This window comes from Sylvia atricapilla, chromosome 4, assembly GCF_009819655.1.
Source record: "Sylvia atricapilla isolate bSylAtr1 chromosome 4, bSylAtr1.pri, whole genome shotgun sequence".
In the NCBI taxonomy this organism is placed as follows: domain Eukaryota; kingdom Metazoa; phylum Chordata; class Aves; order Passeriformes; family Sylviidae; genus Sylvia; species Sylvia atricapilla.
The window spans coordinates 59214990-59242799 of record NC_089143.1 but is presented as its reverse complement, the minus strand read 5'-3'; the positions used below and the strand labels follow the sequence as shown (position 1 = coordinate 59242799).

At 43.9% G+C, this 27810-nt stretch overlaps 2 protein-coding genes across 3 annotated transcripts in view; one reads left to right on the top strand and one right to left on the bottom strand.

The window, feature by feature from the left end:
* Window positions 1-27810, bottom strand: part of LRBA (LPS responsive beige-like anchor protein) — a 363721-nt gene that overhangs the window by 140139 nt on the left and 195772 nt on the right. For both annotated transcript variants that reach the window (XM_066318056.1, XM_066318055.1), the window contains 2 exons: window positions 26684-26830; window positions 23935-24071 (listed from right to left, as the gene is read on the bottom strand). In XM_066318056.1, the coding sequence (XP_066174153.1) occupies window positions 23935-24071; window positions 26684-26830 (284 nt within the window). The remainder of the gene's footprint in view (window positions 1-23934; window positions 24072-26683; window positions 26831-27810) is intronic.
* MAB21L2 (mab-21 like 2) lies at window positions 18823-20556 on the top strand. The gene has a single exon (XM_066318059.1). The coding sequence runs from the start codon at window positions 19001-19003 to the stop codon at window positions 20078-20080; it is 1080 nt and encodes a 359-aa protein (XP_066174156.1). The 5' UTR covers window positions 18823-19000; the 3' UTR covers window positions 20081-20556.

Genomic DNA, 27810 nt, shown 5'->3' with positions numbered 1-27810 from the left:
AAAGACATGCATGGGTATCCATCAGATCTCTGCCTCTTACCTAGAACAAAGTACAGTACCCTGTAGGAAATCATCCTTGCTTTCAACCTGTGTATTTATACCAAAGGAACCATCTGGTAGCACACTGAACTGTTGTTTCAGCAGCTCACGTGCTCTTTGTCATCTCACATATGCTGTCAGAAAACGCTGACTCTGTCCCTGCTGTATAACATCCATACTGCATCAGCCATCCAGCTTGAAAGGAATCACGCCCGTGGTCCACCGAATCCAGCTATGAAACTCGTTCAGGAATCCTGGGGCTCCAAATGTGCTTCCCACCACTTTACTGCATGCCAAAGATTCGTCTTGGTGACTCCAGGTCACTGGAAGGCATTCAATCTGCAGGTTTCCTTCTATGGATCCAGCTGACTTGCTGGAGATGATTCCCTGGCACATGCATAGATGTACTAATGATTCCTCTTTTGCACTCCCTGTGCCTCAAGTTACAGTCAAGTGAGAGACTGCACCCATGAGAGAGAATCTTTCTGACTTATCCCTGTGCAAGAGGGATCTTCTGCTCTATTTCTTCACCTCTACTTATTTATAAATGTACTTAATTGCATCTGCCATTCTGAAACTTGTGAAGAAATGTTTTGATTTCTGTTTTATCTTAGCCTGGATTGATTTAAAGATTATTTCAAGATAACAGGATACATCGAGGCATTGCTCTCCCAGGAGCATAATAAATCTGTAAACTAGGGTACTAGGGCACATTAGTGCATGCCTCAATTCTCCTCCATGTTCTTCAGAGTGTCCAAAGGGTGACAGAACACGTGTCCAAAAAGCTGCAGGGGTTGAAGGCTTGTGTCAGAGGGGTCAAAGGAAGAAGAACAATCTTTTAATAACTCAGAAGGACTAAGAGGAATGCAGCAAAACGGCAGAGCATTTTGCTTTCATCCAAACAGGAAAGATCCTCATTGTCATTTATAACACGAGCAAATTACAAAAGAAAAAATATTATATCCAAAGTCTCATGTCTATGAAATGTCTGAGGGAAATATGGCTTTACCATCAGGTGAAAAACCTGTACCACTTCCTACAACCCAGAAGATGCACAAGAGAGCAACGCTTGTGAGAAGCAGTCTGAGAGCATCACTTCCACAGCTATTTAAGCAAACATAAATCCAGATTGCTGCAGTCCCACACTCCCTGCTGCCCCAAATATTTCTTCCAGTAGCACAAGCACCATGGAACGATAGACAGAAAACTATTTCAGGGAGCTCAAGGAGCAGAAAACTGGCTCTGTAAGGGTGAGGGGATTCTTTTTTTCCAGGGGAACAGCCACTCCATGTGCACTGAAGAGCTTAAAAAATGTCAGTCAGAGAAGGGAGGGCAGGGTCACAGCAGCTCACACCAAACTTGCTCCATGCTGAGGGAGCATGGAGCAGTACACTGAATTTTCCTACCCCCAGACACAAATGAAACAGGGCACTCCAAACAACCTGGTATGTCCCAGTCACCTCTTCCTCACCAGGTACAGCCACCTTCCATTCTAACAGGACACGGCAAAACAAATACTTTCTCTTTGAGAAGTTTCCGAAGGTTGCAGTAAAGACCAAAAAACCCCAATATTTATAAAGAAGCTGCAAAAGATCTTCCATTACTGGGACTATTTAGATTAAATACAATAATAATTAGAGAAATAACAGCTAATGCTGCACATTGAGAAACTAATTATATAACCACATATCTGCAAGAGTAAGTTCAGTGACAACAAAGTATATCAAAATGTAGAATGTCGACACATTCCAGAATCATTTCTTGAATTGTTCTGTGCACCTCTCCATCACGAGGAACTCTTTTGTTGCCTCATGCAATTGAAAACTGCATAATGAAGTACACATGCCTTCTTTTTAAATGACGTAAGAACCTGATATTTAATTCCGAAGAGTAGAAAAGCCTAAAGAGCATTTTAAAAAAGCTTTAAACAGCTCTTAAGGCATTGAGAATACCTGTTTTGTATTGCTGACTAATATTTTAACCACTGCAAGGTGGAAGTGCAAGCTTAAGGAGCATGGAAGGTTAGGCATGGTACATTAACTGTATTTTTCTGTGCAACCTACAATGCACCCACACAAATAAAAAATGCTTCCTTGGTGACATAATCACTGCCCTTTCAACAGCATTAGGCAAGTAACTTCCATGCAGGCAGCTTCCCTACTGGAGTCAATCACAGCTGCAGCAACTTCCTGCCATTCCCTAGAGACCAGAAAGGGTTTTCCTAGGTATTACAATGAAGGAAAACACAAGTAGTTTACCAAAAAATGATCAAATCAGTCTTCTCCGTGGAAAATGACCTGTCTTGAGTTTCTGTGGCTCATCCTAACTCACACACTGAGTTAGTGTAACAATCCAGCCTTTTTGTCTAGGGAATGCTGCTGGGTCCAGAAGAAATGGGATAGGAAGGGAATGATATGGCCAAAGACTGCCAAGATGTGCCTCACAAAGACCATCCAAGACTATTCCTTCAGAAAAGTGTCCAGGTGTCCAGCAAGGTCTTCCAGGTACTGCTCTAAACTGAAGAATGGACTGCTCTCAAACAGAGCTAAAAGCTCATCCTATGATCCAGAGTGTGCCATATGTGAACACACACAAAGTTCCTGTGTCTAGACAATGACAAAAGACATGCCTATGCCTAACTTGTGCATGCACAAATAAGTATTTATAGATTTTATTAAAATTAAGGCTAGAATGAGTATCATTTTCTCCCAGCAGAAATTTACAGGAGCAAATTCCTTGCAAATACTTGTCAGATTTGGATAAATGTTTGAGATCCACCCTTGCATTTTTTCACTAGCCTACCTTCCTTCTGCTGTGAGGCATAAATTTTCTTTTAAATATACTGCACAGCAGTAAACACTGCTCGTGAATATAAGATTTATAGCACATTAATAAAATCATATAGGCTCACTGGCCTTAAATATATGAGGCACACAATTTAAGTTTTCATGACTACCTCAAAAGAGACCTAGAGTTGCCATGAAGCATGCTTAAATCTACGGAGTATTTACACCTACACATCATTCACCTCTTACCTATCTCTAATTATTTATTTTCTCCAGCAAAGGACAAACTTCTGAGAGATTAATACTGTACACCCAGCGTGATATTTACTTTATTAGTTTAGGATTCTTGAAAAAAGCAAAGCAACACCTACAAGCAACAGAGAACATGGGATCTTAGCATTTGTTTCACATGAAAGAGAAACAAAAATATTTAAGGTTAAACATGATGCTTTAAAATAATGATAGCTAGGAGGCAGAACAACAAAAATATCTGGAATCCAGACTCCAACAAACAACAGAAAAGTATCTCCAAGTAGCTTGGCAGGTGCCCTTGAAAAACAAACACCTTTGACACAATATACAAGTGATAAAATGCAGAGAGAGTAGAAAATATCTGAAATTCAATTCCCATTGATAGATAGATAGATAGATAGATAGATAGATAGATAGATATAGATAGATATCTTCATTCAATGTTGGAAGTTTATACCAAATTTTTGTATATCAACTCAAGTAGGAATTACTCATGACAAATATTACTGGTTATTTTACTAATCAAACTCAACACTGTATGCAGGAAAGATTTCTAATCCATTCCCAAAGAAAATTGGGAAGTGTATGTTTTCCAGCATTTTTCTTCCAAAAATGCCTTGGGTTTGACTGCTTAGTTACATTTTGGAGGCTGGTGATTATTGCTTTCTCTTATTATCATCCCCTCCAAAAGTGCTAGGTGATTGATACTTAGAGCCAACAAGTAAAAAAAAAAAAAGAAAAAAATTAATTAATTTCACTCTTTCTATTTTTTTTTTTCTTAATACCCCTAGTTCACACACATGTTTTAGAAATTTTGACTTTGATTCCAGAGACAGCAGCAACAACAACAACAACAAAAAAAAATCTCAAAATTGACATAATAGGAAAATAGTTTCTTCCTGACTCTGCTGGGATCTTCTTTGTTTTTCTAAGTGCCATATAAATCAGTTAAATGAGTTATTGTGAATTTAGATCAGAACAGGTAAAATTAGAAGCCAGACCAAGAGTTACAGGAGGCAGATCTTTAATCCTTTCAAGGTTCCCTCTGATATCCAGAACTTCAGAAGACAAGTCTTCCCTAAATGGGCAACTGAAGATACCCGGATACAAGGAAAACCTTAGACAAAGCAAACACAACCACATTTTCACCAGCTTTTCCTCCACCTGTCTCAAGCACAAGACTAACCAGGGATATTTTTTGGATGGAAAAGGTGAGTAGGACAAGCTGGTCAGACCAACTCTGTTTTGTAACAGCCATTACTAAAGCCAGCAAAAGTTAAAGCAGCCACCCAGATGCTCTCACTCACACTGAATCCTAGGTTTCCTGCATTGAAGAATAATTTCCTATTTCAGCCTGTCTCCCAAATCAGAAGACTGATTTATGCCTACAGTCATAAACAAGTCAACTCTATCGTGCAAGCCTAGAAAAATCAGCAACAGTTCTAATTCTGGAATCCCAAACACAGCCCCTCTCACATAAAAAGCTGTCTCCCAAATATAACAACATAGAGATATCTTACATATGTACACAAATACACAGCGCAACAGGAAGACAAAATTCAGTCCTTGAGACCCTGTGCTCCTCAATTCTTATTTGCATCATTTATACAAGTGCCCAGTAGCTACAATTCCACGTGGTGTTTTACACAGAAGCATCAACAATGCATTCAGATCTATAAAAAGGTAACAAAGGGAGAGCAATGGATGCCCCAAATACACAAAAAGCTGATCCATGCTGGCATAATTTTATATTAATTTTACCAGTAATTTCATAATAAAATGAAAGAGCTGTACACACCTAAAACACAGTCTGAAAGTTTTAAGTTCACCTTAATACGTATGAGAATTTCTTCCAAATATTACTAAAACATACACACACACACAATCACCATGTATTTAAATCCATTACTTTAAAATAATAACTTGTTGAAAGAATGAGAATTAATTTTGTACATTTGTACATCATCTAACAAATTCAGTCCTGACTTCACCGGCACAAGCCTGATACAAACATTAAAGAGATCATAATGCAACTTTCTGTGCAGTAAAATTAGATAATGTATATAATGCATTGCATGCTATTGATTCTGAAATGACATTGTGGAAGAGACTCATACTTAAGTGTCCAATACTCTCCAAAAGATCTTACCCTTAATTATTTATCAGAGCCAAAATGCAGTCCTTTTCAGAACTTACTTATCAGCATTCTTTATCTTAACATTATACTCTGAACTGTATACCATATTTTCACATTTGCAATATTTGATGCAATATGCTTTGTTGCAAGAGACAAAAGAAAAGGATTCTGATTCTTAGTAGGCCCCTTGAAGCATTTCTGTACACTTTCAAAACAGAAATAACCGAAGTGTTAAAGTATTTGAGACTCCTAGTGTGAGTGGGCAAACCATTGTTAAACGGCACAACAGTGTAACATACGCCTTTTGTCAAATGATGCTTTAATTTTGTTCCAAATGGTTTAAGGGGTGAATGAGTGGGTGGAGGGAGGTTTCTTACTTTTAGATTTGTTCATTTGCAACTAATTTTTGAAATATTTTTTTTCTTTGTAGCCTTCTGGAGAGGTTCAGTCAAAACACTAAACTGATTGTAATGTATCACTAACATCTGTAACATGTTGATCATTTCATTCCCAAATCCTTCAAACATTTGCTGATCCACAACTGATTCCAGACTGGGCCTAAACAATTTAGTACAAAATTATGTTCAGAAAAGTATTTTTCGTGCTCTGCTATTATCATACAATTTAATTCAGAAATCTCCGCATAATCTGCATCTCACTATTCAATATTTGGGGTTGTTTTGGGGTTTTTTTATATGTACGCACAGTCTCTTCACAAAAACAAACTGATTTAAAATTACTACTCTGCCAGTATATCCTTTGTCAAAACTTACTGAAGCTCCATTGTACGTTGCCTCTGAGAATTAACCCTCCTCCTACAAGAAATTGTCTTTCAGGTTCTACATCTGTCTTCTCCCACTCACAAACTACGGCTGGCTTAAAGTCCAGCATGTTTCAAAATTAAAATGAGAAGTATCAGCTCTCCAGCAAATTTTTAAAACCCCAAATTACCACAGTAAACTTGAACAGATACATATATTCACATGTTTTGCATCTTTGGCTTTCATTGCACTCAGCATATTAGAATGTAACATGTGCTTCCAATGACTCACACTAGCAAGATGATAGAACAACTCTGAAGTGTATTTGCAGTATATGTGCCATCCTCACAGGGGGGGTTATTCAGGTATATCTGACATGGCAACCTTTAATCCTTTGCGCCCATTTCAAACCCCAACAAACCCTAACCCTTCAGACTTTTCCTTACTGATGCCATTTATTCCTGAACTGCTTGAAAATAACTTGACAAAGCTGACGTTCCAAACAAAGACCACACTTCCTGTTCTTCCAGGGAATCTGGAACACCATCAATGTTTTGTTCAGCTTGCATAAGTCACAACTGATTGGCCACAGTCCCTGTGGGCATGCCATTTCATCCAGACTGGACGGTTCATTAGTCATAATTACTATAACTGTACAGCAGAGACTGCAGTTTTATCTCATCATACATCTTTGATAAAGCTGCTTCTATTTCTGCTTCATCAGCATGTGAAGTTACATTATTGGAGCTCTCATTCTCCCATCTGTGATTAACATCGGTTGTTCTGCTTATGAAGCGCGCACCAAAAACTCAAGATAACGCACAAAGTGAGGCCGCGGCGTGACCACTGCTTGAACCTCGCGTCAGAAATCCTGCAGCAGCCCTTGCTGCAGAGGAAGAAGAGACTCGGAAATGACAGGGAAAATTTACCCGAGGATGCACCGACCACGCGGTTTGCGAGAGAATAAAACAAGGCTGTTGGTTTCTAATGTGAAGTGTGACACGGAAAAATCTCTGTTTGGTGCAAAGGTTAGAGGCAGGAAATTTCTGACAACTGCTGGGTCAAGCAGCATTTTTCAGGTAGTGTTTATGCAACTGCAGAAAATGAAAGCCTGCAACATAAAGAACGACGGTGAACACTGACAGCCACCGCGCTGCACTCCAGTTAGCAAACAGATGCTAAAACACTTACATCTAATAAGGACTGTGAATGCAATCTTCAGCAAAACGCATGTAGAAGTCTCCCATTAAGGCATTTCCTCGTTGTGATGCTTGTTGCTGATTTTTCCATCTTACTGTGTGATAATAGGGAACACAAAGGCTGGTGGCACCATCTGAATGTGCATCGTGTACCCATGATGGGCCACATAAACAGCCATAATCGACAGCTACACGTAGGCACTGAGGCTGCAAAAATCCCAGAGTAATTAGTGTTGTCTGAATGCAATGACATCTGTTTTCTCATGGTCCTCTAGACTTGTCAGGCCAATAAGATGTATATGAAAAAATATGACAAGCATTGCAAATGCCCTTCTGAAAGGTCTCACTTTGGGAAAAGCTGAAGGAATGACACGTGCCACTTCTTTTTTTGCCAATATACCTGAAAGCCAAAGCCCGAAGATTTGAAAAAGGGCTTTTGAGTCATTTTACATTTGACTACGGAAGGTTTATTCAGAACAGAGTGCTGTGCTTAGGTTCTATTGCAGCAGCTTTTGTTCTTTTAGAAAAGCAAGCTTTGTTAACAGAAGGGGAGTAAATGTGACTGCTTATTTCTGACCAGCGTGCTTGCACATCCGTGTCATCACCATCTCCCTTTTTAATTAAAGCAGCACGTACACCACAACAGTGTATGTCTACATACGTTTTTTAATAGTATTATTATTATTCTGCCTAAAGAGTGCAACAAGAACGGTTCCAGAGTCGTGCCTTCTGACATTGCAAAAACACTGTATACTCTTTTCTTCTGAAGACCTAAGCTTTTGTTTTAGGATTCACAGCCTTTTTCCTTAATATGCCTATTCCCCCCATTCTTTCTCTGGACGGTGGCATGTTTGAGCATGCGTTTTCTCCAAGAAAGACATTAGTCATCATTAACAGAAGCCCTGACACCAAGTCTAAGTGCCTCTCCACAATGACCAAGTGGCAATCATCTTTCTCTTACCCTGTCACTGCTGATTAGGGGGTTCTTTCATGAAAATTTAATTTGTCGCCTTCCTACAGCTCCTTTTTACATTTCTGTAATAACAAAGCATGCCAGCAACACTAAAAATACAGTAAAGGAGGCTGGACCTGTTTATAAGAAAAGGTAAGATTCAGACTGCATGGCTGGACTTTTTAACCTAGTTTAACCAAAAAATAATTAAAAAGGCCCTGCAGGATCAAGAAAATAACTGACAGAAGAAAAACTCCCATTAAATATGGAAGAACTCAAACAACCTGGCACACTTTGGATGCAGTCAAATGAATTTTTTTTCCCTCTGGAAGACAGCTAGCCAGCCCCTCTTCCAAAGCTTTGTTCAATAGGCAAATAGGTAAATGTAATATCTAAACAAATTTTCACAACTAATTAATTTCATGACTGCTCCAAATATACAGGTACTCAGGTTTTTAGCTCACATAAATATTTTTTAAAGGATTTCATAATCCAGTGATAAATTTCAACCTCACTTCTTGAGTCTGTGTCAACATCACCCTTGCAGTTTAAGAGTCAGGCACGAAGAAAACAGCTTTAGCTGCTGCAGACAGATGAAAGTTTCAGTCACAGATGATACTTTGCAGCCATTCAGCACACACAGTCTCAGATTCCTGCTCTGTGTAACATTACAAACATTGTTGAACAAGATACCATAGCAATGAGTTATTTTAAGGAAGTTTTTCAAAACATTTACTCTTCTGCTTTATTTCAATTTGTCTAAAGATTTTTTTAATTATAAGCATATGCTATTTTGTTAACATCTGTGCACAGCATAAAACCTGACTGAACTCCAACTTCTGAAAAAATGCAGATAACTTACATCCCTCAAATAAAGTAACGATATTAGAAAGCTTCATGAAATTCAGATTAAGATGCATGAGTTCGTTTAACTGATTTTCCACACAGGTATACTTAAAAAAAACGCAACAAACCACCACTTATTACAATTTTTATGTTCTCTCAATATCTTTCAGAATTTAATTAAGTGCAAAGCTAAAATCTGGACCTACCCCTATTAAATTCAGAAACCACAGCTAGTAAAATCCAAGTCATAAAAACTTTATTCAGCTTCCTAAAGTATTGGTCCTCCACTACTGACCCAAAACAGCACTGGTAGTCAGAACAGAAACTATATTGCTAACACTTTGGATTTATAAGAAACCTCCAATATCTTTAAATAGTCTCCATGTATGAAATTTAAGAAGAGGAAACTAGGAATTAAAAGCGGATTTTGAATGGCAGACTGTGATTGTTGTACTGCTACGGCAGTATAACCTTGATTAAATGCAGAGCAAGGCTAAAGTAAAAACAAAGCCCTGCCATGGCAACCTAAATTAACTACTGAACCAGATCATGCTGATACAGAAAGCTGGTGTTTCAAGCTATTTCACCCGAACTTGAGAAAATCTGTGCGCCTTTCTAAAGGGCACAAAACGAAGTGAACCTTCGGTGGCCGCAGAGCTGCCATTGTGCTGTTCCCGGCCTTCTCCTCGCCCGAGGAGCCAGGAACGCCGCCGTCGAGGTGCTGCCTCTGCATCCATGTCAAGTTCAAGTGCGGGAAGTTTAGCTCTTTGACTGCCCCCAGCCCCCACCTCCAAGTCACTTGTCAGTAAAAGGTTGGGCGATTTATTGACCGGCGCAGGACGCCTACTGTCAGTGCTGAAGGAAATATGAGCGGGGGCTGTCGCTACTGTTCTGGAGCTCATTGATAATGACATACCTGCCTCTGTCACCCATTACCCATACTACAAACTACTTAGACCTAACTGAAAAATCAATAGCCTACTTGCACCGGTTCCTGTGGCTGCCTCCTTTGATTGTCAGCTCCTGTCTAGGGTCAGCACTTACATGAAAGGGGCTGTGACTGCCTGATGCTTTCAGGACAACCTAACGATATGAAACTAGCCAACAGAACAGTAAATTCTGTCCCCCTGCCCTCCTCATCAATTAGGCTTTGACTAGGCTTGCCTGTAGAAACCTGACCTTTTAAGTTTAGGTGAATATGGAACTAGCTGAACACGCCATTGCCCTCAGCACTGAGCCAGGAAATCCACTGACAGGTTAAACAAAACAGAAGGTTGTAACTGTCATAATTTGCATTGCACTTTCACGCCAACAAGGGTGTTATCAGTGGGGGCAAGCCCTGGAACACACAACGCAAGCACCCTAAGTCACTCTCCTCATAAATTTTCAAGTGAAGGGAGATAAAACATAAATTCGCAAATGACCGCACATTTCAAGCCCCACTTTCTTTCAAGTTCGCACTCTGGAAACCCCCAAAGTACACAAACAATTCCCCTTTGGAGGCGTGCTGGCATGCAGATGCCAGTCAGAATGAACCTCCAGGACAGATGATGGATGGGGAAAAGCCACCTGCCTGCACCTCTAAAGGACTCCTGTATTAGGTTTGTTCTCCGCTGAGTATTTATGTGCATCAATACGAAACATTAATGGAAAATACACAGGCACACACCTGTATTTCAGAGCAGCAGGTAGCCATAAATTATTTAAAAATCCCCCAGAGGCTCTAACTGGCACTTTTGAGTAGTATCCACTTGTACATCCTGCATCTTGGAAGTCCATTAGCAACTTCTAAATATCCCTGTGACTACAACTAAATGATAAATGTTACATTTTAATGCATGTGCCCTCCTCCAAAGGATATTGACAACCACGAAGCAAAATACTAAAGCAAGAAATCTCAGATCTAAAGGCTAAACCACAATCTGAAGCTTAATACAACAGTTTTTGTATTAACTATATATAGACTTTTTAAAAAAAGTTAATAGCTGAATGCCTTCTTCCTCCTTTCTACCAAAAGAAATGAATATTAAAACCAAATGAAAACACTTTTAAAGCCACTGATAAGTGCTCCTTTCTTATATATTAATTTTCAATCAAAAAATATTTTATGCCCTTTTATGCTCCTGCTTCTATGGGCAATAATAAAAGCATTACTGGAAAATGCAGACAGCATGCATAAATCCAAAGAATTTATACAATTTGAACACCCAAGCTTCTTCATACCATGAAAGGACTGACTACATCTACAAACTGTAGTCCATACCAATTTTTTTTTGAAACTCTGAGAAGGCTAGGAATTTTCAGTGCACTTTATTCAGTGCATACAGTTAACAACTGTTAGTGCAAATATACAAACTACTGCTAGAAATCCCAGGCAAGATTCAGAACAATAATTTTAGTAATGCTTTTTACTCTACAGCTGGACCTTTTTAACTCGTGCACCCTTAATATCCTTCTCGCACAAAACTGTGCAGTGCCAGACACAAGAATGAGCTCTTGGTAAATAAGTGAGAGGAAAATTGCTGCTGCTTGGTTTCCAGTATTTAAAAATTCAGTTCCAAAACTCCAGATCCCCTTGTAAGCTTTACTTCTGAATGTTCCCTCAATATATGCCAGCTGCTGCATTTAGGTTATTTCAAATGCACTTTTTGAAATTGGAATTGAGAAGGAAAAACTGCTGAATTACAAAAAGACAAAAACTTTTTTGCATTAAAGCTTCAGATAATATGTTACACTGCAATATTTGTTACATTGCAACAAATACACAATCTTCTAAATAGACACAAAACAGCACAAATGCAGAGAAGGCTCCTGGAAAATGAAAGCACAGAACTGCGTTAAAGCCCTTTCAGATAAACAGAATGGCAGTTAGAATTAATATTGTACTCCAAACAAACTACAGAGCAAACACTAGTTAAAAATGGTAGACCTAATTGAGTCTGGATGGTCCCCTTTACAGACCTAATGCAATGATTAACTATGCATCTGGTAGCATGTCAAGTCCTTTTTGTGTGCCTATCTGATAGTGAAGTGAAAGGGCATGGACAGTGTCCAGTCCCAGCAAGCAAATCATTTGGAAGCAGTCATAGCCATAGATCAAAGATTTTTCACTCTATCCAGAGTCTATTTAAACACACCAACCCAGCCCCTTGTTGCAGACAAAACCAGTTAGAAAATAAGAAAGACTCCTTGGGATACAAAGATAATAAAGGAAGATAGAAGCAGAAAATGAAGAAAAGAAACAGACTGGCAGAACCTTGATTTCCATAGGCCAAGACAGCTGGTTTACATCCTAAGTTTTATTTCAGACGGTTAAAGAAAAGGAACAATTTCCATCTCTTAGATCACCAAATATTATTTCAATTAAGCTATGCAGATGGCTTCTATACATTATTTGAGCCAATGCAGTTTCCCCTTTCCAGCAGCGGAGATGGTACCTTGAACTATTTTGCACACAAGTTTTACCTAATTCATAAGAAAATTAAAAAGAGAGATGCATAGTGACATGGAGAAGTTATTCTGAAATAGGATATGCACAGCAAGATATAAAATAGGATTAGCTTTGCTTTGACTCTCTCATTAGAAGTAGCAACAAAACCCCTGCAATGCTTTTAAAAAGTTGTAGTTTACTCCTTTTATGTCCACATAGTACTTTCCAAAGGATAAAAATTCAAAACTATGAAGTACAACACACAGGAAAGTAGACAGTTCTAGGTGTGCATTAATTTGAAAGAGGGAACAGTTAGAAGACTGCTCAAACAGGAATTCTTTTAAATTCAATAAAAACTGCATGCTTTCTCTATCAGACTTTAAGTCAAAACAAAATTGTCTCAAAATACAGGGAGGAGAGCGAGACTCGATATATTTCGTGCTGGTCACCAGTGCTCCTGAGAAGATTGAGCTCCCTCCATTCCATCCTCCCACAACAGCCTTTCCCCTTATAAATTGCCCTCGTGGAAACTCACTGAAAGGTTGTAACCTGTACAGTGGCTGGTGAGGAGCAGAGGATTTCACACTGCTATATGCTGTACTTGAGAAAGCATTTTTTTAAGCATAAGCTTATAAATGAGGAGATTTTGCCTCTGGATCTAGAAACTGACATTTTAAGAGAGTGTAACTCAGACAATTTTAGGTTATCTTATACAAATGCTTTGTCTTGACAAGGCTGCATGAAGATTTTGATCTCTAAAATAGCTGTCTAACCAGTAAAACCACACAGGCTATTGTTTGTTGGCATCACTGTGTGTATGCACAGAGACATCAACATCTAAGGCAATAAACAAAGCCTCTGCAGCTACTGACAAAAAAAGCCAAAAGTCTGCAAATTAACCTTTTTTTCATTTCCAAAATTTGATTTTATATATATAACGTCTTTGTGGGTTTTGTACTTTTAAAAGAAGCGCTGATTCAGCCTCACAGCATTTTTGAGAACCAGGCATTATCCCTGTAGCCTACCTCATATTTTTTCTCAAGCAAATAAGTGTTAATGCATTCAACTGGAGGGGAAGCTGAGAAAACCCTGGCATGTTACATGCTTTCACTTCTTAAAACTGGTGTTATTCATATAATTAATCAGTTATTATAAATAAAGACCAGCCAACACACAGGAATTTGGTTATTTCTAATGGATGAAACAAGATGCAGGGACCCCAAGTGCATCCAAACACAAGGCCCATGTGAAGTTTTAACAAGAAGAAAATTTTACAAAAGCACACTGGAATCGTCCCTTTTTAATGCATGTCTGATTTTCCACGATTGCCAACTTATTAAACTTACAAAACAATATTCAGCATTCAAACCAGTCTACAGCTAAAGAAGTCACCATTAGTGAAAAGAGAAGAGGATACTTTTAATACAAAGTTCAAAGCATTACAGCAAGTCCCTCAGCAGCAGATTGCTTATGGTTAAACACCAGATTATGAACACATTCACATTTAAGACCGAACAGGAAAACAGAAAAAAGCTACTTAAAGGAGTAGCTGGAACCAACCCCTCTCCCCATGAAGAAATGAAAGCTAGAAGAGACATAGAAACACGCATAAATTCTTTAATTTCCGCACCACTCAATCTTCACAGGAAAAAAGGATACAAGATTTATACAACACTTCAGGTTGATGAAATACGTTAATGACATTTGTAAAAATGAAATCATCCTTTCTCCTCCAGTGTGTGCCATCAACAAACTTCAGACACACAGACCTTAGAACAGATCAGCAGATACTAAAGCCAACCCATGACTCCCAGAAAGAGGCACACACTGCACACCATCGAATGCAAAAGGAATTTTATCCCCCAAACCCAGAGCAGCGTTGGCTGTAACTATTAACCCGGTTCTGCTGTGGAGAAACACAACGTGCATTACTGAATCATTTCTTTTCAAATCCATACATTCCCTGCAGCAGTTCAAGCTTCATCAGCAGTGCAGGAATGTATGAAAATGACAGGCAAAGGGCACTAGCTCTTTTCCCATACAGTTCTTCTATAAATGGAAGCAGAGTCCTACAAAGCACTTAAAGCTGAGATTGTTTGAAGACTGATCTCCAGGAAAAAAATAACACAATGCTAGGTTCCACAAGCAGATTAATTATTCCGTTTTCTGCAAAACTTTTTCCATTAAATGAAAGGACAGAGAGGAAATCAACTACCAGAAAATAACAGAACGCTAGCAGGATCTCATCTGCAGTGCTGCCATGAACAAAGCACATACAAACACATACATATTTCATATGCTACTCTTAAAAATACTTCTCAGCCCTTTTAAGAGCACCTGCTCCTGAATTCACTTTTTCCTCTGCCTCTCAGCAAGGGAGAAAAAAAGATAGGCTTAGCAGAAATCCTTTAACAGCCTTAAGTCACTTTGATTAAACTTTGATTTACCCTAAAAATTACACCTTATATCAGTAGCATGGTATAGAAACTTTAAAAGACACCAGTCATGATTAAAAGACTCTGAAATATTTAACATATGCCACGTTGATAAGCTGGTTAGGGAGTCAGATGGAAGTATACTATATGATAACGTTGCAAGAAACTCGCAAGCTTATTGCTAAAACTCTGAGCTGCTTTCCAGCTTTTTTTTTTTTCCTTTTGTTATTTTAGCGGCTTACACAAATACATAGCGTTCTCTTGAAGGGGAAAAAAAAAAGAAAAAAAAAAAAAAAAAAAAAAAAAAACAGAAAAAAAAGGAAGAAAAAAAAAATGTCTTAATGGCAGCCCTTCGCTGCTACTTTGCCATCCTGAGGGTGAAGCAAACACGGTGGCACATCCCTTGCCTGCAGGGCTGGATTTACACCCGCCCGAGCTCCCTGCTGTACGAGCGGGAGGGGGCAGGAGGAGCCAAGGCAAGAGCAAACACTGCACACCGCGTCCCCTTCGCGGTATCTTTTTACAGAAGCCCTCGCTAACAAAACACTATAGCTCCAGGCAGCGGCATGCTGATGTTGGCACTGCTTAAACCAAACAAACACGATGTTTAACAGTCAAATAAAATGTCCCGCAGCCTCCCTAATGAATTTGTCAAGGACCATCAGATCACCCCCGCCCCTGCCTCATTAACTCAAGTATGATGAGACGGATTATAACGAGAGAATACAGATCAATCGGTCTGAAGACTTCAAGTGGCTTTTAGCCCTGAGAGTTTCCCTCTCTGCGGCACACACACGCACACGGTCTTTTTTTAATGGAATACAGTATCTCCTGCTGCTGGAGGGGATGCCACTTCGTTTTATACACCATCAAGGAGCTGCTGATGGACTTCTACACTAACATACATAAAAGCAGAGGTGACAAGGGCTCTTCAATTATAGCCTCCTCGGATCCTGTTCCCCCTTCAATTATTCATCCGGGCGAGAGCAAATTCCGCCACAGGTGAAGCCGGTCTTAATGCAGTGCGGCCACAAACGCCCAGACGCGGGAGAGAAAGGTTTCACGTGCATTATTTGCTGGAAGTGTTTAAGTTTATTGCTCAAATGATGTTTCTAATTAGCGCTGGGGCAATAAATTAAAGTCAGCTTTTGTTTAGCTGATTTATTATTTACTAGGGCTTCAACCTCAGGCAGGAAAATTGGTAATGAATTGTTTTAAATCTGAACACTGGTAACGCAACATCATTAGGCACCTTTTCGGGGGGGTGAGAAGGCAATCGCCCCCTCTGCCTGCTTTTACCCCGAAGAAAGGCACGCGTGTGCCCCCGCCAGTGCCAGGGCCGCCTGAAGGCTCCGGCAATCTCCTCCGCGCCCAGGACACGGTAACCCCTCGGCTGGGCGCTCCGTGCGGGAAGCGGGACCCGGCGGAGCGCTCCTGCCCAGCCGCGCTCGGAGGGCGGCCGTGCGGAGCCCTCGCCGGCGCGGAGAGCGCTGCCAGCCCGGCGGGAGAACGTGCCGAGCCGCGCCGGGAGCCCGGACCGCGGCGTGTGAAAGGGACCCGCGGGGCCCTAACTAACTCTTCCCTTTGCCGGAGGGCAGCGGGAGGCCAGGCGTGGGACCCTGGCTGCTCGGCCGAGCCGCGCGGAGAAGCTCCGCGCAAGCGAAGCGCGGCGATGCCCGCCCGGCGCTGCCGCCCGCGCCTGCGGAGCCTCCGAGCGCCCCGGGGAGCGGGCAGCTCCGCCGGCACTTACCCGCGCCCCGGGGCGGAGAGCCCCGCTCAATCCCCGGGACACCCAGAGACCGTGCGAGCAGCGGCGCCAGCGCCCTGGCGAGCCAGCGACTCTGCCCTCGTGGCAGCTGCCCCCTCTCCCCCAGCCCTCTGCTCGCCTCGGAGCCTTCCCTGAGCTCGTCGCCCTCCCGACGGGGCCGGGCCCGGCGGGGACACCTGACACCGCCGCCAGCACCGGGCACCGCGGGCCGCCGGGCCGGCCCCCATCCCCGGGCGCAGAGTGCCCCGGCGACAGGCAGGGAAGCAGGCAGGGATGCGGGGAGCCGATCCTCTCCTCGCGGAGGACGGAGCCGCACCGGCGCCGGGCACGTCCATACTTCTTGCAGCGGTACGGTCGGCACCAGACATGTTTCTAATTTAAACGCACACAGAAAACAGACGGCGGTATTTTCTTAATTAAAATCAGCCAGCTGCAGCGAAAGGAGGAGAGCGCAAGGAACCGAGCCCAACCGCTGCGAGCGGGTTCCCGGGAGCTCTGCACGGAGGAGCGCACCGCGCCTCCGCACGGCCCCGGCCCCGGCCGGGCTCCCGGGAGGCCAGAGCCGCCCCGCACCGCGGGACTGCACGGCCCAGGGGAGGGCAAAGCAGCCTCGCACCCTCGTCCCGAGCACTGGAGGTGTGGAAATTGCCCTCCCTTCCGTCCTAGAGTTCCCGCAGCAGAAGCAGACCCGGCTGCTCTGCAGCAGGTACGGCCCCGGAGCTCCCTCCGACCTGACACCACGGAGCTACGGCTTTATGTCCAGACCATTCCACATTCTTATTAATACAAACTTGCATAAAATATCGTTTCCTTTCGAATAATTCAATCCTGCGCTTTAGGAGGATAAAAAGAACTTTATGGCACAAGATTTATCTAAATTAAGGTGACTGGGGGCAGTAAAACAAGGTGTGCCACGCTACTCCGGTGACGGTCTCACTTTCACTGCTGCAGCCCGGCATTAAGCGAAATAAGATTTATGCCTGCGGTGAAGCCCCGGCCCGCCTCTCCCTTTTCCCCGCACACACCGGCACTGCCACCGGGTCCCCCGGCAGCGGGCGGAGGGAGCAGCGAGCTGAGCTCGCCCTTTCCCGGCCGCCAGGGCGAAGTTTCAGGGATTTTCGGTCTCCTGGCCCCGCAGCCCCATCCCGGCTCCGTGCCCCGGGCGCGCAGCGGGCGCGGGGCCGGGCGCGCGGGCGCGTGTGCGCGCGCGGGCCGCCGCGATTGGCCGCGGCGCTGACAGCTCGGCGGCGATTGGCGGCGCGGCCCCGCCCCGCGCCCGCGCGCGGCCCCATTCATAAACTACGGGGCCCGGCGGCGGCGCCGCGAGACGGACGCGGGCACACGGCGCGGCCGGAGCGGAGCCGGAGGCGCGGACACCGGGAGCCTCGGCGCGCACTTCCAGGGCTGGGGAGGGGGAGGAGAAGCCATCCCGGCCACGCCAGCTACGCCCTCCTCCCGCGCTCAGGATAAAACACAGTCTGTGCAAAGAAAACAAAACAAACCAAACCAAAAAAACAAAAGCAACAGCTCCTCTCCATACAGTCTCTCTCTCTCTCTCACAACAATCTATGTAGAGCTACAGGACGGGAATGAGCGATCACAGACCAAGTGCGCCCGTCTGCGCGTAAAGATAGAGACAGCCACAGAGCCGGGTTCAGCCAACGCCTCCAGCAGGAAAAGGGAAATCAACAACACCCCCTGACAGTCTGAGCGAGCGGCAGCCAAACTCATGCACATCTCTGGCGGTGCCACGGACTGAAAGAGAGAGAGAGAGAGAGAGGCAGACAGACAGACACAGAGTTCACTCTTCCGCTGAGGGCATTGCTCGCATTCTTCTCCTCTAGTACCGTGCGCGGTTTTAAACTTCGCCGCCGACCGGCTTTTCTGCGGGGACCTTCTGCAAGTCCTGGGGAAGTTTGTTTGTCGTTTTGTTGTTGGTGGTTTTTGGTTTTGTTTTTTTTTTTTTTTCTTTCCATGAACTATTGAAACGGCGTTTTTGTCGCTGCGCGGGGGGGTGGGCGCCTGAGCGCAGAGGCAGCCCAGACTTCCCTGCCCCCATCGCCTGCCAAAACTTTGCGCTCCGGGAGCCCGCGGGGGCTGCCCGCCGCTCCTGCACCGGCTCCGGCATCACCAGCACCGCCGCCGCCCAGCCCGCACCGGCCCGCTCCTCCTCCTCCTCGCCGGGGCAGCGCCGGGCTTCGCTCCTTTGTGCTTCGCCGCCCTCCCCGATTTCTTTAATTGCTCTCACTGGCGCGCCGCTGCCGCCTTCTTCCCGGAGGCGGCGGGGGTCTGCGATTTGGCTGGTGCCCTCCGCAAAGCTGCAGCCACCGCTAAAGCATTGGATCCCTCAACGTACTGCGAGAGCCCGGTGTACAGCCCGGACCTGTGCCCCAACATGATCGCCGCGCAGGCCAAGCTGGTCTACCAGCTCAACAAATACTACACGGAGCGCTGCCAGGCGCGCAAGGCGGCCATCGCCAAGACCATCCGGGAGGTGTGCAAGGTCGTGTCGGACGTGCTGAAGGAGGTGGAAGTGCAGGAGCCGCGCTTCATCAGCTCCCTGAGCGAGATCGACGCCCGCTACGAAGGGCTGGAGGTGATCTCGCCCACCGAGTTCGAGGTGGTGCTCTACCTCAACCAGATGGGCGTCTTCAACTTCGTGGACGACGGCTCCCTGCCGGGCTGCGCCGTGCTCAAGCTGAGCGACGGCCGCAAGCGCAGCATGTCCCTCTGGGTGGAGTTCATCACCGCCTCGGGCTACCTGTCCGCCCGCAAGATCCGCTCCCGCTTCCAGACGCTGGTGGCCCAGGCCGTGGACAAGTGCAGCTACCGGGACGTGGTGAAGATGATCGCGGACACGAGCGAGGTGAAGCTCCGCATCCGGGAGCGGTACGTGGTGCAGATCACGCCCGCCTTCAAGTGCACCGGGATCTGGCCGCGCAGCGCGGCGCAGTGGCCCATGCCCCACATCCCCTGGCCCGGCCCCAACCGGGTGGCGGAGGTGAAGGCGGAGGGCTTCAACCTGCTCTCCAAGGAGTGCTACTCGCTGACGGGCAAGCAGAGCTCGGCCGAGAGCGACGCCTGGGTGCTGCAGTTCGGCGAGGCCGAGAACCGGCTGCTGATGGGCGGCTGCCGGAACAAGTGCCTGTCGGTGCTGAAGACGCTGCGCGACCGGCACCTGGAGCTGCCCGGGCAGCCCCTCAACAACTACCACATGAAGACGCTGCTGCTGTACGAGTGCGAGAAGCACCCGCGGGAGACCGACTGGGACGAGGCGTGCCTGGGCGACCGGCTGAACGGCATCCTCCTGCAGCTCATCTCCTGCCTGCAGTGCCGGCGCTGCCCCCACTACTTCCTGCCCAACCTAGACCTCTTTCAGGGCAAACCCCACTCGGCCCTGGAAAGCGCTGCCAAACAGACCTGGAGGCTAGCCAGAGAAATCCTCACCAATCCCAAAAGCCTCGACAAACTATAGGGTTAACACCCCCGCGCACAAAAACTCGCCCTCCGTAAACAACAACAAGCGCCTAAAAAACTTTTTATTTAACGCGAACGACGACGGAAAGAGGCGGCGAAAGACGCGCGCCCCCGCCACCCCTCCACCCACCTGCAGTTCGGCCTTTAAAAACTTGCCGACGGTTTTCCCGGCGTAAACTCTCACCGCCTCGCACGGAAGAAGGGAAGAGCCTCTCTCCTCCTGTCCTCCAATGTGAATTTTTAAAAGGTCACAAAAAGAAGCGATCGGACTTTTGCAACTTCAAAACGAAACCCGAAAGGTACATTTTCCAATCCATGTATAGTCCTTTTTTCTTATGCTCTCTTGTTTGCCTGAATGTTGTCACCAAGTGAAAAAATTATTTAACTATATGTACAAATCTCCCTTTAAAAAAGTTTTACTGATGTTAAATGTATTTCGGTGCCAAGGTCAGATTATGTGGCCCACAACTGACTTGTTGCAAATAGTAATAAAAAAATATTACTTTAACTTTACGCTTTTTGTGAATGGTTCTTAAATTCAGGCAAGTAGATTCTTTCTGAACCTCAGAAGGAATTTTTTTTTTAAAGAAACGAAACCACGAGGTGTAAAGATAGGCTAAACGCAACACCTAGCCCAAGCCTTAGATGAGCATATTGACTGATGTTTTTTAAACCTCCTTCTAGTTTCCATTTAATAAAAAAATAAATAATAATAAAAAAGTGCATCTAAGAAAAAAACTCTTATATATTCTGTAGTTCAGTATGTGACAACATCTGCTATATTTCTATTACTCTAAGATTCTGTTCTAAATCTTGGAATATATGGAGCATCACACAGCAGCTCGCCACAGTTTAGCCAGAATTACAGCGTGCCTTTTCCTACCCTACGGTGGTTTCTTTTCCCCTTATTTTTTTTTCTTTATGGTATTCCTCGCTTTTATTTCTCCACGGTAAATCTCGAGCGCTTCATTTTGTTTTTTTTTAAAAAAAACCATCGCTGTTTGCTTTCGCTTCCCAAAGCGAACGCGCTATCCATTTGACTTTGACACGAAGCAAGTATAGATCTACCCTGAATAATTAATGCGATTTAGAGCAACCGGTCGATATTTTTTTTAAACAAACATTTGTTTTTGCCCAGATTTTTAAGTACAGCATAAAATGGCACCGCAGCATAGTCAGACGGGGAGATAAGCAGGAACCCGTCAGGAAACCACCCGATCCTACACCGGCACCCGGGTGCTCTCTGCCGATCTCCTTCCCTGCCCGAGCCCCCTCTCCCCAAAGCTCTGCCTGATTCCCCGTAACCATTTCGCTTTAAGCTTGCTCGGGACGACTGAGAAATACTGGCAGGATTTTTTATCGGGAACGCATTCCTAAGATTTAAAAACGTTAGCGCTACCCGCTCGAGCTGCCCGAAAAGATTGCAACGCCGGCTCGCAGCATTTCGGAGCAAGTTTTCATATCCTTTCGTGCGGGAGGTTAAAAAAAAAAAAAAAAAAATCAAGTTCTTGCCCCAAAGGACTATTTTCCTTTCTTCTTGGACGGAGGTGGAAAGAAAGAACCGTTTAAACTCGAGCTGCTTTCGCCTCTAAGTTTCAGAAGGAAATCGTGGCTGGCGGCAGCCGGGGCGATGGAGCGGGGTGAGCGGGGCCACCCTGCCCGGCCGGGCGGCCACTCCCCGGCCCCATCCCCGCCAGGGTTTTGCGGAGCCATCTGAGCGCTCTCCACAGCGCTGATCCCCCATCACCTGGCAGAACGGGCTTAGCCCGCGGGGCCGCCCTTTCCTTCCCAAAACAGCCCGGAGCCCAGGAAAAAACTCTGATGGGATCGCTGCCGATGCTATCGCTACCTTAGAAGGCAGGTTTTCCTTCAGGAACCTGTCACAATGTTTTCTTTTCAGTAGTTTAGACAAATATACAAGGAACTTAAATTTATCAAACAGATGAAGCCTCATTAATTAAGCAGGCCTGCTGAGCTTACAGCGGATTAGTTGTGGGGGCTTTTTCTTTTTTCTTTTTTTTTTTTTTCCAATAGGCATTTTCTACAGCAGCCCGTCCTCGCTATCAAGGTACACTGACTTCAGCACAGGGTGGGGCAGGGAGGCATTAATGCTTGAAAAGATGCTGTTTGCAAGATTACTTAGTTCGTAAAATAAAATCATTCAGATTTCATTTTTAGCTCCCCCCACCCCCGAGACATTTTAAATTTTTATTTTTTTTTCTTAATTTTAAGACCTCCAGCTAAAGTAACATCCCAAGCAGAATGTAAGAGGTGTAGCCAGTATTTCATGTAACCAACTTCTCCGGTTATAAGAACTCTAAGAAAATCTCTCAGATACAGAGTAAAAGATAGAGTCCAACCAAACCAGAACGCCTGCTCACAGTTAAGAAAACAACCTCTACCACATACTGGGAAGCAGGAGAAAAGGAGGCTAACTAAATATGTCAGTGTTCCCACAAAACACGTAACAGGAATGGTAAGAATTAGTAACTGCACTCAAAAACCCTATGTGCTCAACGTGAAAACCAAAAATGCAGAATAATGCAGATCTGTAAGACTTTCCTCATGCTAATACAATACAAAGCAGAACATTTTAGATGGAAAATGCAATACAGTAACATGTCAAACTAACTTTAGTTTCACATTTATATTCTTTTTATCATTAAATGGGTTTTGAGTTAAATGGGGGGAGACTAGTGAAGCATAACAGAAGGAGTAAGCATATGAAAATTTTAAGCACTATCTCATACTTAAAATAATTTCCAATATATTTCAAAAATTCTTCAGGACCAAAATAAAAGTTAAATCTCATTTATGATATCACATAAAATCACAATTCTAGTTAATTGCTTATATTAAAATCTAGCTCTGACAAATTGAGAGCACTGCTTTTCAAAATAATTTTTTTCCCCTGATAGGATTTGATAATCCCAGGTTTCGGACCCACCGATGCCATTTTTAATACAGACAAGAGCAATTTACTCAATAGGAACAAAGAACTGAACCTGTGCTTAACACACACGGTATTCTCTCTGCAGACAAGCAGAAAACCACTTCTTCCAGCAGTACCCTTCCCAAAGAAATTATCACCCAGTTCAACATTAGGCAGATATTTAAAAAACCAAGAGCCGTGACTATGCTTAAGCTGTGAGAATATTTACCAGTTGTATCCTACTTTTGAAATGTTGCTGTAACACCGTAGAAAACATTCAAGTGCAACATTATTAAGCTAACTGCACGATATGCTCCCTTTGAAACTGGAATTTCACTGAAGGCTACTAATTTTAAGCAAAAGACGAGTAAGCAAGCAACTCATAGCAAATAAAGTTTGTGGAAATTAGCGAGTCAGCTCAGAAACATCTTTTAGAAGGCCAATTATGTTTTATGCTTAGGCACAATAAATAATAACGGGCCCTGTAAAATGTGTTATAGAGAAATACGACAGGAGCACTGCAAACTCAGGAGTGTGGGAAGTTCAGTGCTGTTTTACAGTGACATTTGCTAAAATCAAGAAAGTAAAACGAAGTATTTGGGCTAAAAGCCTTGCTGAAGTTCCCCGCATTGACACAGGCCTGCGATTCAAGATGTCTTTATTTCAGACTTGTCTCCCTGGAGCTTTATTCCCAGCAAGCTAATTAACATTCAAGTAGGGTCGAAATGTGGGAGGGGGAGAAAAGGGAGCAGGAAAGGAGGTGTCACCTACGTGAAGTTCAGCAACATTTATGGTCAGTGGCAAAGTTATTAAAGCAGCAACACTGCAGCCCAATAGAGGTAAAGGAAGTCAAGTGAAGAATTAAAGGTCTTGGGTAATTTGTCATCATCTCTCAGAGCTCAGGGTCAATGATCTCTTACCTTTGGGTCGATTTTCTTAAAACTAGGATCTTCTTCATCCACCTCAAAGTAGAGCTCAGAAAGAGTGATGGAGAGGGTGCCTTTCACTACTACGGAGGGTGCCACAAGCTGAGCTGGTGTGCTGAGGGACACCGGACCTGCCAAAGCAGGAAAACACCAACAATGTTCAAACTGAAAAGAATGCAAGTACAAATTATTCACTTTTCAGGCCAAGGACATTAAAATGAAGCAAAGAGCACAGCTCGTCCTTTAAGAGCAAACCCCTTTTTGTCCCGGAACAGAACATATGTAACAGATTTGCAGTGTCTCTGTGCTGCCGAACACTGAAGCAGCTGCAATTGCAAACTGCTGCATACATTACACAGAGCTGGCTTCAGCATGGCAGCCTTCAGCTTTTACTCACACACATTTTCTGTCCGAGAAACTCCAAGAGTTGCACACTTTCTGTTACATGAAACATAGAGCGCACACATGAACACTTGAAATCTCTCTGTCTGATGTGTTCTTTAGAAGCTGGGAAGTTTTGATGGCATTTCACAAAGATGAACGCAGCAGTCAAGGCTCAAAGTTGTCTGACTGCAAAGTGTTCCCTCATGGATGCTGGAAATCTATTGTTAAGGTTACACAATGTTATAGAGCCTAAAGTAAAATGTTTTAAAGATGCTTTGGATTCCACGTTAAATATTGTTCAAGGATTCCACACAGTGTTAGTGTAGCTCGGGGACTGTGGGAGTAAACAGCTGGAGGGTTGGTTTCCAACTGAATGAATTTTTATTGGAATAATCACATCTCCACAGGGCTTATCACAGGGACAAATCAGACTACTACTGAAAACAATAGGTTCAGCATTATATAAACTAACACGTACAGAAGGAAAACAGGTTAGGTTTGTCATCCAGCTGATTAAGAGGCAAGGAAATGAAGTTACGTGGCTGCAGTATTATCTGACTTTTGTAAAACAGTGGAAGATATTAAAGTGACATAGACAATTTTGTTTTAATAAAGCATCTATAAATGAGGTACACACGTTCAGGTAATCAACGTGAGAATAACTGACAAAAAATTCAGATGAATTGTCATTTCCATCGATTGTTAGGAGGGTGATGGTCCTTAATCTCGCATCAATCTCAATGTGTGCCACTAGGACAAAAGAAGAGATGCTCTGCTGAGATCAGAGCAGCTTTGCCCTCTATTCCCAACGTACAACTACATTGTGTCTGCAGATGGGCATGAGATAGCTGCGGAACTGCCATGATTTCCCAAAGCTCACCCCCACAAATGGATGAAATAAGCAGCTATGTGTTCTTTTGCTGTCTCCCTTTGCCCTCTGTACATTAGCATGTAATCCAGAGGAGAAATAACATTTTTTCAATCACTGGCAGACATTCAATTACAGGGCAAGCAGACAGATGCAGAAGCTGGGGCAGTCCGGGTCCTGTAGAAGACCCCTGACAATTTCCACTTCATTTCTAACCCACACCACTTTATTAGTGAGGATTACTTCTTAATCCTATTGCCATTGTCAAGATTATATAATTAAACTCCCCTTTCACCTCTATTACAGTATGAATGTATTACTCAAACCAATGAATGAATAATAGAAGGAAACATGGAGAAGGCTGTTGAGAAGGAAGCTCATGGTAGAAAGGGAAAATAAAAGATTCATATAAAGAAATGCCTTTGTGTCATTCTCCCATTACTTTATTTTACTTTACTCTTCCTATTTCCTATGCAGGTTTTCTTTTTCTTTATGCTGCATTTTTAACTTTGCCTTTTTTTTTTTTTTTTTTTTTTTTTTTTGTTAAGACTGGAATGCAGTTCAAGGATAAGCAAAATGCCAATAAATAATCACTTCCAGCATTTTCAGTGAATTATCATATGCATGATCCATATCAATGTAAGAGTATACTAGCAACTTCTCAGGGAATCAGAATTATCCAGTAAAGGATATTTTCCCCTAAGTGTACATGGAATACCAGATGAGAAGCAAAAGAACACAGAGAAGTTTGCATTTTCCCTGTAAAACCCATGCTCCTCAAATAGCAATTGAGACATTTTATAAACTCCCAGGCTCTGAACCACTGGCTACTCCAGTTTTACATTTTGAACTGTACAAAAATGGACCCACTCCACTGAGATTGTAACATCAGCAAAGGTTGCATGTGATTATGTAAAATTAAGTAAGCTGAATAATTTTAAGTACTATTTCTTCAGAAGAAAAAAAGTAAGTCCAATGAGACCATGGTCTATGGAGAAAGAACTTCAGTGGGGGAATGTCAAGAGATTTAAAGGAGTTAATTAAATGCAAAAAGTAAAATCCTCTACATGCGAGTAAATAACCAGTGTGTACAATTTTATAGACTTAGGAAAGAAATTAAAGGTCTCCAAAGCCTTAAATTACAGACAGCTTGCCTAATTGTCCACTAGGACAATTTGAGTGGACGATTTGAGTGGACTGAGGTCAAGATGACAAAAGAAGCCCTTTTCAAAGTAGAGCTATTTTCTATAAGGAGGGTTTTCTAGAATAGCTATCTACTGCAGAAGCAAAAAGGCAGAGAAAGAAAATGCACAACTCTCCACAAATAAACCTGCAATACCTGAGGCGAACAGAAAATTATCTTAATGACGCAGTTATGGGAAGTGTGTTAATTATCGGTGTGTATCCCAAACCATGATTCACCGCAGAGATGGGGAGATCAGAACTTCAACAGTGAAGAAGCTGAGGAGAAAATTAGATAGGTGACATTACCTGTCAAGTTCTCCACTTCTCTTTCCTCCATGAATGACATGATATCATCATCTCCTTCCAAGAGAATCTCGCTTTCTGAGTTCTGGTTTCCTAAAACTTGACTCCTGATGGACTGCTTTCCTTTGACAAGTATATCCTCATCGGGAGCTGAAATGAAACAGGGTGCTGTCTGTCAGGTCTCAGTTACAAAGGAGGGTTATTTTATTTTTTTAAGTGTAAGTTCAGGAAGAAAAACGCTTAGGACTAGCTGTGGGAAGTACCTGTCTTAATCCTCTAATGTTAGAACACATCTAGTTTTAATCCTATTAAGCCTGCTCAAAATTATCCAGCGCTCTCTGCAGCGTTCAACTCCATTTCAAGTGTTTATGACAGAGAGGGAAAGGATACAGCGGGGGAAGGGAGTCTTCCTCGGGAAGTGGAGCCGCAGGAGGGTCCCGGCTGCCGGGTGTGTCGCCCTGACCCCAAACCCACGCTCCGGCCGAGGACCCGGGGCGCCGGGGACACGGGCGGGCAGCTGCCGCCCCCATCGCTCCCAATCCCGCTGGCGGCGAGCCGGGCTCGGGAGGCAGAGCAGCCCCCAGCCCTCCGTGCCAGGCGCTCCGGGGAGGAGAACACCCTGCACCTGCTTCCAAGGGCACGGCCCCCCGGGACCGCGGCCTCCCGCGGCGCCTCTCCGGGCTCACGCCCGGATTTGGGGATGAGAAGCGGCCGGGAGCGCTCGGAGCCGCGTTCCGCCCCGCACACGGTCCCCGAGCCGCTCCATGTATCCCCGCCGTGCCCGGGCAGCGACATTCCCGGCGCCGGGAGCGCTCCATCCCGGCACTGCCTGCCGCCTCGCAATCTATTTACATCTATTTAAATTATTTAAATCACCGGCTCAAAGCGCCGACAGAAAAAGAAAAAAAAATTAAAAGGGAGTAAAAAAAAAAAAAAAAAAGTAGAAAAAAGGTAAAGAAAGAGGTAATTACTCCCTCCACACCGAAGTTTTGCTGCGGTAATGCCAAAATACAGTGGTGTACATGTCCGGTGTTTTTTTTCCTTTTTTTTTTTTTTTTTTTAAAGTTGAAAATGAAAATACTGTTTCTTAAGCGATACACTGAGAATACCCATGGCTCAGCCGTGTTTGA